This window comes from Pelophylax lessonae, assembly GCF_965119305.1.
Source record: "Pelophylax lessonae genome assembly, chromosome: 2".
NCBI lineage: Eukaryota > Metazoa > Chordata > Amphibia > Anura > Ranidae > Pelophylax > Pelophylax lessonae.
In genome coordinates, this window is record NC_138769.1 from 334709971 (window position 1) to 334727448 (window position 17478).

Below are 17478 nucleotides of genomic sequence, written 5' to 3' on the forward strand. Positions count from 1 at the left end.
CCTGTTATGTTTCTGACACCACAGTCACTTAAAACACCTCAGTGTGTTCTGATTTTTAGGACATTGGCTGTTTAAAAATGGAAATACTTAAAGCGGAGTTCCGGCCTCAAAAACCACTTTGGGCCATCCGCTTGGTGACAATCACCTGAAAAAGAAATGGATAGCCCCGATTTTTTTTATTTTGTTTGCTTACCTGGTTATTGAAGAAAATATACTTACCTTTCTTCCACTTCCTCCCTCTGCGGCCGCGGCCCGCGCTGTCTCTTCCTGCTTGCATTGACTTCTGGGAGCTGAAAGTCATTGCTCCCAGGAATCAATGCGCCTGCACCGGCCCCGCTCGTCAGTTCCGGTGCAGGCGCGTCATTCCCTGCTAAACAGTTTCTGGGCATGCCCAGAATCTGTGCAGGGATGACGCGCCTGCCCTGGAAGTGATGAGTGGGGCCGGTGCAGGGTATTTTGGGACTGAAGAGGACACCGAAGAGGAAGCCGAAGAGGACACTCTGGCTTCAGCTGCCCACACCTGAGATGGCAGCGCTGGACAAGACATTTTCAAGGTAAGTATTTCCTCTAAAAGGTAAGTGCAACCTCGGACAGTTCAGAGGCTCAGGCTATCCATTATGAAATGCCCTAGCCCTGATTGTCCCGGGGGTATTTTTATCTAAAAAAAGTTTCCAAAGCCGGAACTCCGCTTTAACATGTTTTTAGTGACTGTGATGTTGAAACATGACCGGACGAAGGATTTTGAGCTGTTTGGGCATTCAAAGTGTTTCTTTAATATGCCAAGAAAAAAGCACTAAATGACTTGACTTGAATTGCTTGACTTCTAGCAGGGACTCGACTTGACTTGCTTGCTTTTCGCCACAGTAACTTGGGACTTGCTTGAAACTTGAAGGTTAAGACTTGAGACTTGCTTGTGACTTTCACATGTGTGACTTACTCCCATGTCTGGTTAGCAGGTTATTGAAAAACTACCAGACTTTGCGTTTTAAACATGTAGATGCGTATTGTATTTATACAGTATATTAGCTCTCATAGCTGTCATTCTCAGACACAGGTCCTCTGTCTATATATAGCTCCTCAAATCCTCCTAAATGCGTACTTTAAGATGTTAATACTTTTATGGCTATGCTAACAGCTATACCTACTTAAAAAAAAGCGTAATCAATATTCCATTTCAGAAGGATCTGTATAACATTAGAAAGATTCCTAATCCTAATCCTAAACTAATACCAGCCAGGATATGGACATTACCTAACAAGCAGTAATTCGCTTTTTGCATTGAACATTCACAGCAAATGCTTCAAAGCCTTCTAAGTGGTTCTCCCAACAGTTAATTTCACCCTGGAAGAAATAATGGAAAAAGTACAGCGCCAAACATTGGATTTGCATCAATACATCAGTACATCAATTTGCATCAGTACAACAGTAAATTAAAAGACTAGTCAAAGTCCATATAGAGTCCGTGAAACCAGGTGCTAAGGGTCAGAAATTAAATGAAATGAAGATTCCAACACCGTAGTAAAAACCCAAGTCCTGGAAGAACCCCATGCTCAAGTGTAGTAATTCCCTTACCGGAACATTAGACCCCCGATTAAGGAAGGTCAAATGGGCATAGGTCACAAACACCGTCAAACCGGATAGGGTCCATTCAGATATTGGCATCAGGTTCCTCACGGCAAACTCATCATAGATAACGTGTCCTCATACATTCATGCTCCATGTAAAATGGATAGATATACCCTCCAAAAAACAAATGGGGCTCCAATAGTGAAGTATGCACCTTTATTTTAAAGGAAACAGTGGATAAGAAAACTCACATGACATTTGCTTGAACAAGGCATGTATGCATTGTAGGCCGCGGCTGGAGGCGTGACTGCATAAGGGCTGGCTTTCTGACGCGTTTCGTCGTACCAAGACGTTGTCAAAGGCGAAGCCCGTGTCATGCAGCACGCCTTATATAATGTCCCCAAATGAAAGAGTGCGACCGCGCACTTCCGGCAGCGGTGTGCGTGATGACGCACTTCCGCTTGCAGTTGTGGCGAGCGCGATGAAGCACTTCCGCCCATGGTGGTAGCAGACCGGACGTTCAGATGGAACGCACACCCGCGAGTCTCCTCCCACATGACGCATCATCTCCAGACTGACATCCCGGAAGAAGAGCAGCGCACAATATGCGGTTCACCAGAACCAAGCAACTCGCTATGAGTGAGGTCCATCCCACGTCCCGCTGCTCCTCCCCCAAGGGAAATTGATTGTACAAGCCGTTCATAAATACTAGAATAGCCAACAAAACCATCAAAACAGTATATATAACCTCATGACTAATATACACTACAATGGCAATCAGAACAATCAAATATATAAAAAAAATAAATCGCATAAAGGACACAGCATGGAAAAACAGGCAAGGATAGAAAAACAGGAAAAAAGAACCTCCCATTATTCATGGTGTGTCAAAAACTGGATGACTACTCAGAAAACTCATGATAGTGAACATTCATCATATAATCCATGTCCATGACAGTCATGAATAAATACGAGTATATATTCTAAATAAATAAATCCATCACCATGGATGATGTTTATGACAATCATGTATAAATAAGAATATATCTTCTAATAGATGAAACCATCATGGTGAATGGTTAACCTATTAAAACTATAAATATTGATAAAAAGAAGTCTAAAAATTGGCAATCATCCATGAACTAAAATTTATGTGCATCTAAAACTGCTAAAAAGTATATAAAGGTTCAATAAATTGGGACTGAGCGTCAACTGTATCCCTTCCTCAACTATTATTAATGAAACAGTTAACGTCCCAATCCACATTAAGGCCATGAGGCGTATAGCACTTAAGGTCAAATATCCAACGGGTCTCCCGTTGGGATATTGCCCTGCTCACGTTGCTGCCTCTCCAATGTGCCGTGAACCTATCAATACCCATAATCTTGGTACCGATCGCCTTTTTATTATGGCATTCCAAATAATGCCTAGACACACTGTGTTTAGGAAAGCCACGGCGAATATTGCCAAGGTGTTCGTTAGTCCTGATTGTAAGACCTACCCACATATCGGTACCCACAAGGGCATTCCAAGAGATTAACCACATTTTTCGAAGAGCACGTGATGAACTTGTCAATGGAATACACTTTCTGTGTGGTCCGTGAGCGAAAAGTGGTGATCTTCCTATCCTTGATGGAATTAGCCCTGCAGACCACACATTTTCTACATGGGAAAAAACCTTTGATCTCCGGAAAAAGATGAATGGATCTCAGAGGTTGATCTACAATATTAGGGGCCACTCTTAATCTCAAAGGTGGTGCGCCTCTATACACAATCATAGGTTGTTCACCTACCACAGGAGCTAGGACCTTATCATTTTTCAACACCTTCCAATGTCGGAAAAAAATTATTTTTATATCCCGGTATTGTTGGGTGTATGAAGTTACAAAGGAAGTGGCAAAGCCCATATTGGGATCTTTGTCTCTGGGAGTTTCTCGCAGCATGTTAGACCTATCAATGGTCACCACCTCATTGATAACCCTATCAAGGTCAACGCTGAGATAACCCTTATCAAGGAACTTCTCTCTCAGGACTCGGGATTGTTGGAAGTAATTCTCCAAGAGGGTGCAGTTCCTCCGGATCCTGATAAACTGGCTCTTCGGCACCGATCTCAGCCATGAAGGATGATGGAAACTGTCTGTGCCGATAAAGCCATTCCGATCAGTAGCCTTGAAATAGGTTGTTGTAATCAAAGCGTTATCTCGGACTGTAATATTGAGGTCCAGGAAGTGGATGTTATGATCACTTGCCTCATGCTGCAGTCGAATCCCAAAGACATTGTCATTCAGATCTTCAAAAAAACGATTCATTGACTCAAGAGTGCCATTCCAAATGAGAATGACATCATCGATATATCGTTTCCACATAACCAATTCAGTTCTCTGATCTCTGAAGACAAAATCCTCCTCCCACTTCGCCATGAACAGGTTTGCCATGCTTGGTGCAAATTTGGCACCCATGGCAACACCCTTGGTCTGGAGGTAATAAGAACCACCAAACCAAAAGTAGTTGTGTGTCATGGCGAAGGAGAGGAGATCCAAAATCCAGTCCCTATGTGCTGGAATAAGCTGTGAGTCTCTCTGTAGAGAGGACGTAACTGCACTAAGTCCATGATCATGCGATATAATGGTGTAGAGGGAGGCCACGTCAGCCGTAGCTAACAAGTAGCCCTCCCTCCACACCACACCATCAAGCAATCTAAGGACCTGGGTAGAATCCTTTAAGAAGGTGGGAGTAGCCACCACCAGGGGCTGTAGAAATCCATCTATGTATTTCCCCACCCTTGATGTTACCGAATCTATCCCACTTTTAATGGGATGACCTGGTGGGTGAATGGGGTCCTTATGGACCTTAGGGAGATAGTACATGATGGGAACCCGAGTTGCTTCCGGAATCAAAAAGGATTTCTTCTTTTTATTAAGAATTTTGTCCCTGAAACCTTTATTAATCATTTTAGAGAGCTCCAGTTTGAATTTGGAGGTGGGATTAGACCTCAAAGGGGAATAGGTATCGTGGTCAGACAAAATGTTTGACATTTCAGCCAAATAGGCCGATTTGTCTAAGACTACGATACCCCCCCCCCCTTTATCAGCAGGTCTTACCACAAGATTTTCTCTTGCCTGTAAGGATTTCAATCCTACCGAGAACCTACGGTCAGCATACATACGCTTAACTTCCAAAGATTCCATGTCTTTAATGACCAAGTCCCTATTTTCATCCTGCTATCCCTTCCTAGAGCTCCTGCTCTGTGTTTACATTGCAAAATAGAAATCTGGACAACTGTTAAAGTGTTACTAAACCCATTACAGTACAATTAGTCTGTATATGCAGTAAAGCATGCTTGTTATACTCACTGTGGAACCTAAGGGGTTAATCCTCTGCATTGTGTAAAAAGGCTGTTTGAGCCTGCCTTCTCTGATCTTCTCCTTCTTCCACAGTCCCCAATCCATCTCATGATAGTACAGCCTTGGGGGCACTCTGCAGATGCTCAGTTTGGTGTGTTTTGCTAAAGAGTATTTTTCTGTTTTTTTTTTTTTGGGGTTTGCATGTGATCAGCACAGGGCCAATAAACACTGTCCAGACAGAAAGACAGGGGACATGAAGCCTCATAGGACAGTCAGGGCAGAATGAAAACTCATACTACAAGCTTTAACGAGACACTGATAAGAGTCACAAGACTGCTATATACTGCTGATGAGGAAAGGTATTTAGCAGTTTATATTTACTAAAATAATAACATTTACATGTTCTGTGTACTGTGGGAGACCAGATATAGTGAATGCAGGGTTCTGGGTTTAGTAACAATTTATGTCAGTGCTGGGAGGCACAGCAAGATGAGCGGAGCTGGTTTAGAACAGCTTAGTTGCTTCTACTGTAAACTGTGAGAATAAAGTGCTCCACAGTGGCTGCAGCTACAGAAGCCAAGCTAATTTATTGTATATTTTAAAAAATATAAATATTGGCATGTCTATAGCCTGGCTACAGTTAGGCCCCTTTCACACAGCTGGACCGTTTGTCCGTTTTTCATCCATCCGTTCACGGATGAAAAACAGATGTAATTGGATGATCATCCATTTACATCTGCTTCCATAAACATCCAAACGGATTGAATGAAAAACTAATGCAAATGGACAAACGATTCATTCTTGTATGGAAAAAAAGGCTCCAGGACTCAAGTGGTTAAGGGCTGGAGGCAGTAAAAAACGGATGCAAAAAGGGATTAAAAACTGATGAAAAACTGATGAAAAATGAATCTGTTTTTTCTTTAAACTGATGAAACCATTTGGTCCACATGTGTGAAAGGGGTCTAACACTATATTGTTTTTGGCAAGGCAAGATTATACAGATATTGTACATGAGATTGCATCCCGTTATAAATCATCTTGGCAACTTGGCAAATTTAGCTAAGAAACCAAAAACTACTGTTACATTATTTGATATAGATATTGTAAAAGCATTTGACAGCTTTTCTTGACCACACATGTAAATAGGTATTTACTTGTACTCATATGCAGTCCCAAGAGGTAAATGCTGAAGCTAAACTGATTATGTTGGAGGTAGGGTCTGTAACAGCTAGTTTAGAGGAAAAATGGTCGGTGTATTGCAGATTCCAATGGAGAAAGCGGACACTGTGCCAGACCCAGCACAACAACAGTGGGAACCAAGCTTTCTCTGCAGTAATGGTATTCTATTTGGTTTACTAAATTGCTGCAGACCACAGGACTAAGTGATTCATACTGTATAACCTTGAAGTGCAGTAATCCCTTAAAGGAAATTGAGATTAATGGAGCTTTTATCAGTGTGTTACAAGCTTTGTATTTTTTTCCCCACGGCATATTTTAAAATTACAAAGTTCAGAAGTTCATCCCAGTTGTATTATGACAGGAACAAGGCATGCAGCACTTACAACAAATATGCCAAAAGGAACACATGTCAGATCTGTGGATTGCACGTAAAGAATACCAAACAAGTTTAACTGCAGATAATCTGTTACTAATGTTAAAATTACAAAATCTCTTCCCTTTTTGCTTAGTCTGGCTTCATTTTCCCACTTGGAGAAATATCTAGACTACTTGTTAAATTTAACAAATCAGAAGCTGTGTTCTTAGATACTCTAACGCATGTCCAAAGTGAAATACTCTAAATGTTGGCTTTTAGTGCAAGTAACAATATGGTCAATGATGAGGAGTCAAACCAGCTAATTTTCAAAAACTCTTTATTAGCTGAACACAACTCTTTTAAAGCAACTGTCATGCTTACCCCTACTGCAGGTGGTGAGACACTATAGCTAGCTTCTGTGTTCTTTACCTAAAGCAGCCCTCTTTCCCATAAGGCAAGCAGGCCTACCGGTACTGCACAATGCTATAGTGCCTAGCCACCATGCTAGGACATATGTGAACTGAGAAAAGCAAACAGGTACTTGCAGTTGGCAGACAGGCAGAGTGGTTCAATGACAGTCATGGTAAAAGACAGGCAGTGTTCAGAGAATAGTCGATATCTGATCCGCGGTCATAGTCAGGGAAATCCAATCTAGCAGAGCAGGGAAGACAGACAGCTTGATCAGATATTACACACTCTATCACAAGCATGAGACTGCAGGCTTTTCTAGCTTATAACCGGTTTAGTCTCCACCCAGAGTCTGGCCACAATCAATCACCTTGCAGGTGGACAGACAGACAAGGCGAATGCCATAGCCAAAACCAGGATGTTGAAACCAGCAGCTATGATGGAGCTGGAGCGCACAGGCTCCTGACAACAGCAGAGAGCATTTTCCAACTTCCCAGCAGCAATGCAGTCAGACTTGTCACTTTTTTAAAACATACATTATACATATATTGTTTTTCCTTTGTTAGTATTGTCTTCCAAGCATTAATACATTTTCGTCTATTTAGATGCTCTGGTTTCAATACAATCTGAGTTTTTGTAAATCACATATTTGTGGGTATACACATATTCAGATATGTATGAATTACACATGTAATTACTCTTATATCCAACCAATTAAACAAACTCTAGTAATTACTGAACACACAGGTATCCAGTAAGATAAAACTGGACCCTTATGTTGCCAATAAGAACCTTTAGAGTACTAACACATATATATTGACTACGTGTGGTTGAGGCTGTTCTGTGGTAAAGGAGATAAAAGTATGAAACAATATATATTAAAAAAGGAATAAAAGATAAAAAATAAAATATAAATGGGAACCCAATCAAACTGAATATAGTTATGCATTATCTATAAACGCATTTATTTCGATATCTACATTCAGTCCGAACGGTACGTATGTTTTGACCCGATGTATCCAGGTCATCTCCAGCTTTGAGATACCTCTAACCAGAGGTTCGCCTCTCCAATGGGGTACAAATTTATCTATCCCAAGGAATAAAGTATTCCTGGGATTTTTGTCATGGACAAGGGCATAATGTTTGGACACTGAGTGTTTGGGGAAACCTTTAAGTATATTAGATATATGTTCATTAAGTCTTACTTGTAGTGGTCTTTTGGTTCGTCCAATATATTGGAGCCCGCATGGGCACTGGAGCAAATAGACGATACCAGTGCTCATGCAGGATATGAATGGCTTTATAGCATGTGCCCTACCTGTACCTGTGGATGTAAATTCTTTAACTGTCCTACATTTATTGGAACTGAAGGAACAAACCCGGCATCTATTACATTTGTAGAATCCTGTTAACTGGCTCAAAAAGGTGGGTTTAGGGCCAGGAGGTTCTAGAACATTGGGTGCCACTTTGTCTCTCAAAGTGGGGGCCCCTTTGAATACCACACGTGGTTTAACAGGCAGGGAACTACCCAAAACTGGGTCATTGCCCAGAATATGCCAATGACGACTTACAATATTTTTTACACTCATGTGTTGAGTTGAAAAAGGGGTAACAAAAGGTAAATTATATGCGGAGTCTTGGTTGACAACTTTTGGCCTATTAATTAATAATTGAGATCTGTCTAGTCTACTAACCTCCATAAGTGTTTCTTCAAGAAATTGTTTGTTGTATCCTTTGTCGAGAAACCTTTCGGTAAGGATACAAGCCTGAGATTGAAACTCTTGAAAATTGCTGCAATTACGCCTAATGCGAAGATATTGGCCTTTGGGTTTAGCACTAAGCCATGGTGCGTAATGGCAACTATGGACAGGAATATATGAATTCCTGTCGGTTGTTTTGAAGTATGTACAAGTGGAGAAGTGACCATCCTTAATGCTGATAGTAAGGTCAAGAAAATTAATACACGACTGGCTGCACTCATAATTTAGCTGGATACCCCGATCGTTAGAATTCAAAAAGTCCAAAAAAGATATAAGGTCACTGTGGTGGCCATCCCAAAGGAGGAGCATGTCATCTATATACCTAGCCCAGAGCAGTATCTGCGGCCTGCGGTGGGAATAGATGACGTCCTCCTCCCACTGGGCCATGAACAAGTTGGCCAATGACGGGGCGTATTTAGCGCCCATGGCCACCCCAGTGACCTGTCGATAAAACTGTCCATTGTACCAAAAATAATTATGGTGAGTTGCAAACTCCAGTAGCTCCATAATAAAGGATATCTGAATTGTTGGTAAGTCAGAATCCCTATTGAGGTACATGTTGACCGCATTTAACCCCACATTATGTGGAATAATTGTGTAAAGGGAGGAGACATCGGCTGTAACCATCCATAGTTGATCAGTAAGGGTTAAACCAGTTAGGAGGCTGATAACCTGTCTCATATCCTTAATGTTGGAAGGTGTGGTTTGCACCAATGGCTGTAAATAAGAGTCAATGTACTTCCCCACCCGGGACGTCACAGAGTCAATGCCACTGACAATGGGACGCCCCGGGGGGGGGAAGTCAGACTCTTGTGCAATTTTGGTAGATAGTAAATGACCGGGGTGCGGGGGCACTTAGGGATCAAGAATGCTTTCTCTTTTTTATTTAATATATTTTGATTATATCCTCTCTCTACAATAACCACCAAAGTTTTTTTGTAGGAAACCTTGGGGTCTCTGGATAATGGAACATAAGTTTGATTATCACCTAAGATACGTTGCATTTCTTGATTGTAATCACTGCGGTCAAGCACAACTATCCCTCCCCCCTTGTCTGCTGGTCTAATGACCAGGTCCTTATTGTCACACAAGGAATCTAGTCCTTTTTGCAGGCCAGCAGACAAGGAGGTACTGTGCGGTTTGATCTTATCAAGATCTCTCAAAACCACGTCCCTAAAGACCTTCAATGATGGAGCTAGGGATCCCGGAGGATTGAATATTGAAGCATTTGAGAGCCCGGAGTGTTGAATTTCAGAGCTGATCAAACGGTTCTCTTTAACTGGGTTGCTTCTCCAAAACCAGGATGTTGAAACCAGCAGCTATGATGGAGCTGGAGCGCACAGGCTCCTGACAACAGCAGAGAGCATTTTCCAACTTCACAGCAGCAATGCAGTCAGACTTGTCACTTTTTTAAAACATACATTATACATATATTGTTTTTCCTTTGTTAGTATTGTCTTCCAAGCATTAATACATTTTCGTCTATTTAGATGCTCTGGTTTCAATACAATCTGAGTGATTGACCTATGAGTGCAAGCATGCAAATCAAAAGTACTAACTTAACTCTCATATCATTGGTATCATGCTTGTTCTAAATAGCTAAATTAACAAATTAAGCCAGAGGATCATCATTGCATCCAAGCAACTAGTATTTGGCACATCACTATGATAGCTGGCTTTACCAAGTAAAAAGCTAGGCATGTGATCTATAACATCAAAATCCCTCCTCTGTCCTTTAAAGCATTCAAAACACCAAGATCTGTGTTTCTGAATGCTTTAGATTTTCAAAAACTGGTGCTGATAGTTTCCAAGTAAACCGGATGTGAACAGCCGATCAAAGCCAATTGCTTGGGTCTCCCAGGAGCACAGGAGAGCCTGTGAGAGCCCCAGAAGGCAGCGGGAAGGGGACATCCCCTCCCGGTGCTTTTAATAGCAACCGAGCGGCTGGTGAGCCGCTCTGGTTCCTATTACAAGAGCCGACTGGCGGCTCTAAAAAAAACGGCACAGGGATGAAACCTGCAGCTATTGGTATGTCGCTGGGAGTGATTAACTTGCTGAATTTCCAATGTGTGGCCCCTGTGGTGCATTGGCAGTCCATTCATTTAATTAGCTACCTTAATGCAATACATGCTCAGGTGTCACATAACTCACTGCTTTAGACCTCTCGGTGTGAATTTCATAAAACAATATATTTTCCAGGCTGCAGCCAGCATAAGTCTGTGAACAACGTAGTTGTGCATAAGAATATATGACTATTGCTGTTCTGATAACAGAAACAGTTTAAACAGTGATATACAGTATGAATATTCATACACAGATTAACACAATAAATACTGTATAGCACAGACTGTAACTTTAATCATGCATGCATTGTAATTCTGTTTAATGTCAGAACACAAGTTAAATACATCTTGATATTAATTTGTATTAATAAGCTTTCAGCTTTGCGTTCCTCTGAAACATTGACGCAAAATTAATAATTCAGCTAATTTTATTCTAAATGGAATCCTTTGAATGCTGTTTTGAGAGAAACTATTACATGTATCCCAATTCATCTACTCTAAGGGCCTTTTTTAAGGTGTCAGATTGTGAGTTAACAGTAAACACAAATCAGGCATTAATCACTTTCCATTTAACATTTAAATATCATCAGCACAAGTCAGTCACATTTTGGATTAGTCATTTTATTTAAAACAAAATCGCTGAGATAAGGCTGCACAGTCATTTTGCTTTATTAAGACCACAATTAAGGTAGGATTACAAGACAGGCTTTGTAAAATATGAGACATCTAGGTTCGCATTCCATACCTTTTCTGCCTAGTGCTACAACAGAAAAGAGATCTATTATGGAAAAAGCCAATTTTCTAGGATGTTTAAGGACTCCAGGCAGAAAAAGAGTATTAAATGCTGCCTTTGGCAGGATGTTACACAAACATTTCCTCTTCGTATTGATACTTTCTAAAAAGGTTACTAACTGTAAGGGTAATGTGCCAGAACTGCAGGGCAATTGTAAATACTGTTATTTATTTCAGTAGGGGTAATTTAAGTAACAGGGAAGTAGGTAAAAATGTATTCTAATTTTGATTTTGATGGCAGTAAGGTACCTAGTTTGCAAACTTTTCTTTTTTAAATTTACTGTAAAAATCATTCTTCGTAACATAGCTGTTCTATTTAACAACAGTCTAAATTGTGTCTTTGTTAAGATATTATGACAGATGTATTTTTTTTTGTTATTTCAGGTAGACCCAGAGAGCTGGGAATGGCAGGAAAGATGCCGTTTGTTCAGTATTAACAGGATGAAAGGTTACCATGGGGAAGGCAGCCAGTCACAGCCTCCATGTTACTGCATCCCCGAAGGCAGAGAGAGAGTATTGGATTTCCCTCATCACATCCCAGATTTCCACAAGTCCTATCCACGCAGCGCCTCTGAGTCTTGTTCTCTTGATCTGCACTATTGTCCTCCTCGGAGTGCTGCTGTGACACAAGATTGTCCAGGTGGTCCTGTGAGTATGCCAGAGCCACGGTCCTCCAGTGGTGGTACTTACCCCAGAATGCACCACAACCCCCAACAGTTCGACTGTGATGAATGTATGGCCGCCATTGCCCACACCTCCAGCAAGATCAACCGCTTGCCCCCTACATTGTTGGACCAGTTTGAGAAACAGCTACCCCTACATCATGATGGCTTCCACACCTTGCAGTACCAACGTACCAGCACGACAGAGCAACGTAGTGAGAGTCCAAGTCGCATTCGCCACCTTGTGCACTCAGTACAAAAGCTGTTTGCTAAATCCCACTCATTGGAGACACCCTCTAAGAGGGAATACAATGGTACAAGATATGAAGGACGTGGAGGAGGAGAAGGCTACCAGCACTCCCAGCCTCGTCACAGTAAGAGAAGCAAAAGCAAAGACCGCAAGTCAGATCCTAAGCACCGATCAAAGATGGCAGGGTGGTGGAGCTCTGATGATAACCTTGACAGCGACAGCAGTTTTCTGGTGTCGGCACGTCATGCCATGGAGCATGGAGCTCCCTTTGGAGTGGACACTCCTGAAAGTGCCTTCAGAGACTTAACCTTGAAGAGTCTAAAGAGTGGAGGCGGGGATGGAAAATGCTTGGCCTGTGCTGGGATGTCAATGTCCCTAGATGGGCAAACACTTAAAAGGAGCACATGGCACACAATGACCGTCAGTCAGGCACGGGAAGCATATCCAAGCTCAGGCAGTCATCATCAAGACAAGATGCTAATGCTTCAGGAGGCCAAGGCGAAAGAGCGAGGATACCATTACCTGCAGGTAGGAAAAAATGATGCATTCCCCATAAAATGCTTTACTATGGTAATTCATATTTCTCCAAGAATGCAGAGATTTAGAGGTGCATACATAAATGAACACATGACCAATTTTGAACTATGGCAGTATTCATTTGAGCAGTACTTTCAGCCTATTTGAGCTTATGTATAGGAATACTAATTGCTTTAAATTCTAATTTATCATCATTAGCTTTATCTTTTTTTAAGCCCAGTTGAAAGCACAGAAATGGATATGAAGTCAGATAGATGTTATACTAACAAACTCACTGTTACAGCAGTAGTTCAGAGTGTCTAAGTATTATTGTGAAATCCAATATGCATGAGTAAAGCCGGGTACACATGGACTGAAAAATAGCTTATTCGGCAGGAACCGGCCACGCTTCGGTCAGTGTGTACAGCTTAATAAACGACTTTTGTTGAAGAAGCATGCTGGAAAACCAGCATCCAATTAGTGTTTGCAGCCAATGGCTGCAAGCGCTGATCTATTAATTGTGCCGCTATCATTGTGTACCCAACTTTAGACCCCATGCTCTCAATAATCAGCTCTCAGTAACCAACCTGGTCAGACACACCTTCTCTTCTTCTGCAATACAAGTCTGTGTGAGAACTCTTGTGATGATGGGTGTGATTGTCACTCAGCTTTGCTTGCACAGTGAATTGTAGTAAGAAGGCAGGAAGGAGCATTTTGTACTAAGAAAAAAGGGTATATTAAGAAAGTGGCAAAAAACAATCAGTCACAGACAATCTGTTAATGACTTGACAAAAAGCCGATGCATCAATTAGGCTTTAATTCTTTTTTTAAAAATAAAGTTGTCCAAGGACAGTTCAAATTATAATCATCCCACTTGGTATGTCAGTGCTAACTGAAAGAACTTAATTCCCATAATACTTTGCTATGGTTAAAATAGGCAGTCAGCAGAAGCAACAGATGATGTAACCAAGCCCCTTGTTGATATTGACTGCTGCTCACTTAGCTGCATATAGTTGACTAATTTGTATTTGAAATTAAACTCAAGAGTAAGTGGGGTTGATTTACTAAAGGCAAGTAGGCTGCTCTATTTCCCATGGAATTTTTGACTTTGCATTGGAAATTTCTCTTAGCTTAGTGAATGCGGTAAAAATTCACATTGCAAAGAATACCCAATCATGTGCATGTAAAACAACAACAAAAATTTTAAAAAATTAACCATTTTTTGCTTGCACATGATTGGATGATGGAAGTTAGCAGAGTTTCATCTCATTCGCTAAGCTAAGGGAAAATTATCTTGCAAAGTAAAAATTCCCTTGCGAGATGAACAGCTTAATTGGCTTTAGTAAATAAACCCCAGTATCTGAAATAACCCATTCTTGACCTTAATTTTTCATCTTAGCATTACAAGAAAAGTGAAATTACAATTAACATGATATGACAATACAGTTTGTAGACTGCCCCATAATGGTGCCTACACTTTCTGGGTGTTTGAGTTCCACAAGTCTCTAAAAGTCTGCAAAAATAATTAGATTTACTGCTTAAAAATCCGAAACTGCCAGCTCTTGCAATACAGTATTGACCATTGAGACTTTACATCATAACAGCGGACCAGTAATGTAGAGTAGAAGGTGAGAGAGGTGGTCCAAAGCATGTTCTTAATCAGGAAGGTTGGCCGATATTTGAATACTAGAGCATCCTTGGAATGTGGGACATCCGCAAGCTCTATTTGAGAAACTTAGTTGACCTGCAGGCACCATTAGGTATCTGCTTTTTGTCATAGATGGCCATTTAGAAACTTCTAATTCACTTTAATTCATGAATAGCAGTAAATTTGTTCTTCAGATGTTGTTATTACATTGTAACATAGTCCCCTGATATTTCTCCTGTGTGGTTGACTGCATTATTGACAACTTCAATCAGAAAGTCAGTTGGCTTGTCTCATACATACAGATTTTAAAAACCTAATTGTAAAATGTATCCATATTTACAATGAATAACGTGTTGCTGGCAGTTTAGTCTTTGACCTTAGCTGTCTGTGTTTTGTACTGAAGAGAACTGTAATTCAAGTCATTTATATGCAAGCTGCAAAGCTCTGTGTTTAATGCTTAGCAATAAGCAGATTAATCTTTATTCAGCTATAATGCAATCAATGTATATGAAATATGCAAATCTAACTTTGAAAATTGTTATGGTCTGTTAGTTGCAAGAGGAAGAAAGAAAGGGCACATTGCTGATCCTGTTAAATACACTGAATTTGAAATACACAAATGTTAATTCAGCAAGTTAAAGTGTTACTAAACCCACAACAGTAAAATCAGTTTATATATGCAGTAAAGCCTGCTTGTTATAATCACTCTGGAACCTAAGGGGTTAATCCTCCGCATTGTGTAAAAAGGCCTTTTGATCCTGTCTTCTCTGACCCTCCCCTTTTTCACAGTCCCCAATCCATCTCCTAGGACAGGGGTCTTCAAACTATGGCCCTCCAGTTGTTCAGGAACTACAATTCCCATCATGCCTAGTCATGTCTGTGAATGTCAGAGTTTTACAATGCCTCATGGGATGTGTTGTTCAGCTGGAGGGCCACAGTTTGAGGATCCCTGTCCTAGGAGATAGTACAGTGTTGGAGGCTCTCTGCACATGCTCAATTTGTTGTGTATTGCTAGAGAGTTTATTTTCTTGGGAGGTGCATGTGATTGGCGCAGGGCCAATCAGCACTCTCCAGACAGAGAGAGAGGTCAGGGGTCATGTAGCCCCATAGGACAGTCAGAGTAGAATGAAAACACATTTAAGCTTTAACCAGTGCTCTGAAGGACACTGATAGAAGTAAAAAAAACTGCTAAATACTGCTTATGAGAAAAGGTATTTAGCAGTTTATATTTACTAAAATAATTGCAGTGCTATGTTCTGTGTAATGTGGGAGACCAGATATAGTAAATGCAGGGTCTGGGGTTTAGTAACACTTTAAAATTTCAGTAGGGCCAGTAGGGCAGCACAACAGTCTTGTGTAGGATCAGGTACAATGAAAGGTCACTTTTGCAATGTACAGGAGGTACTGTGTTCTGTAGGTGTTTTATAACTTAGCATAACTCTTTGCAGATCCTGCCCACTAATGCTGTATGCATGTAAGGTTGTGACTAGACTATGTAAACTGGTTGTCTTTCAATGCTAATGGGTGCATGTGCATGCATGCTTAGTACAGCATGAATGGTACAATTATGTTTTGTAGTAATTGGTAATATCAAAGGTTCTGTGTAAGCTTGCATAGATGTGTATGTTTAATAATGTGTTTATACATTATATTAATCATTGTTATGACCAATATTATGGATTGCTTTATTTTTTTAAATTATCCTTTGACTAAACATTTTAATAATATATCTAATCTTTATCTATTCCATGCCTGTCCTGTGTATCTATGCTATGTCCTTAAAACATAAGTCCACCCTAACACTAAAATCTCTACATCTACAGACATCCACGAAAACGAACCTATCTAGCCCTGTAAAGAAGAAATCAGTATACATACCTTTCCTGAAGCTGCTCCGATCCAGTCCTACGCTGATATGTCAGCGGAGACAGGTGCAGAGGACACAGCTGACAACGGAAGCCCCATAGTAACTCTATGGGTGACGTCAATTCCCATTCAATGTTGGCTTTGTCCTCTGCAGAGCTTCTGCTGCTGGAGACCGGACTGGATTGGCTGCAGAAGAGGTACGTATACTGATTTCTTCTTTACAGGGTTAGATGGGTTTGTCTAAGATCATGGATGCCTGTAGATGTAGCAATTTTAGTGTTAGGGTGGACTTCCCCTTTAAGTTCTTCTTGGCATAGCTTAACTACATGGCTCTCCCTTTAGACATATATACAATACACTTTTGAGCTATGAGTACACATGCAAAAAGGGCTGTATAAGGTCAGTCGGTTATACAACCAGGTTGATTTGGATTTTTGGAGAAAATGGAAGCAGAAGAATGAAACATGCACGAATGCAGGGGGAGCCTTTGTCACTTTGTGAACTCGGAGTTATCTTCTAAGAGAAACCCCCACCTGCTAAAACATCTTCCTCACACTTCTCTGCCACTATGTTCCTCTGTTACAGCTGGTAAGTATTAACCCTGTGTAAACTTTATGTCAGATGGTGTTGGAGCTTATGCAGGGTTAAATTCTCTCTCTTCCTCATCAAGTGACAAAGGTCTGGTGAATGGCTGCTTAGTCCTGAGCACTGCATCCTGGAAGGAGGTCTTATGTTCCTCCACACCTGAAAGTGCTAAGTATTTACAGAAGGCTCTAGTGGAGCATTGGAGAGGTGGGAAGCATGCTGTGGGTAGGTATACATGTGGGTGTTGGGGGAGGGGGGGGGGCAGGGGATGGTTCTTTGCCTGAATAGGAAGATTGGCAAAATCAGTTTTTTTAAACTGTTGAAAGTGCCTTAGTGGGGAATAAAACCAGGGCTCCCAGCAAAGCAAACTAACAGCTTTGACTGTTGTCCTAACCTACCACCCCAGTACAGAAATGTGATTATAATTTCCAACAACAAAAAAACAATTCATATAATACATGATTTACAAAGAAAGCTCCAAGGT

At 41.0% G+C, this 17478-nt stretch overlaps 1 protein-coding gene across 3 annotated transcripts in view; it reads left to right on the forward strand.

Moving 5' to 3' along the window:
• The window catches only part of DLGAP3 (DLG associated protein 3), a 724943-nt gene that overhangs the window by 355441 nt on the left and 352024 nt on the right, over positions 1 to 17478 (forward strand). For all 3 annotated transcript variants that reach the window (XM_082246991.1, XM_082246992.1, XM_082246993.1), the window contains one exon: positions 11852 to 12907. In XM_082246991.1, the coding sequence (XP_082103117.1) occupies positions 11909 to 12907 (999 nt within the window). In that variant the 5' untranslated portion in view covers positions 11852 to 11908. The remainder of the gene's footprint in view (positions 1 to 11851; positions 12908 to 17478) is intronic.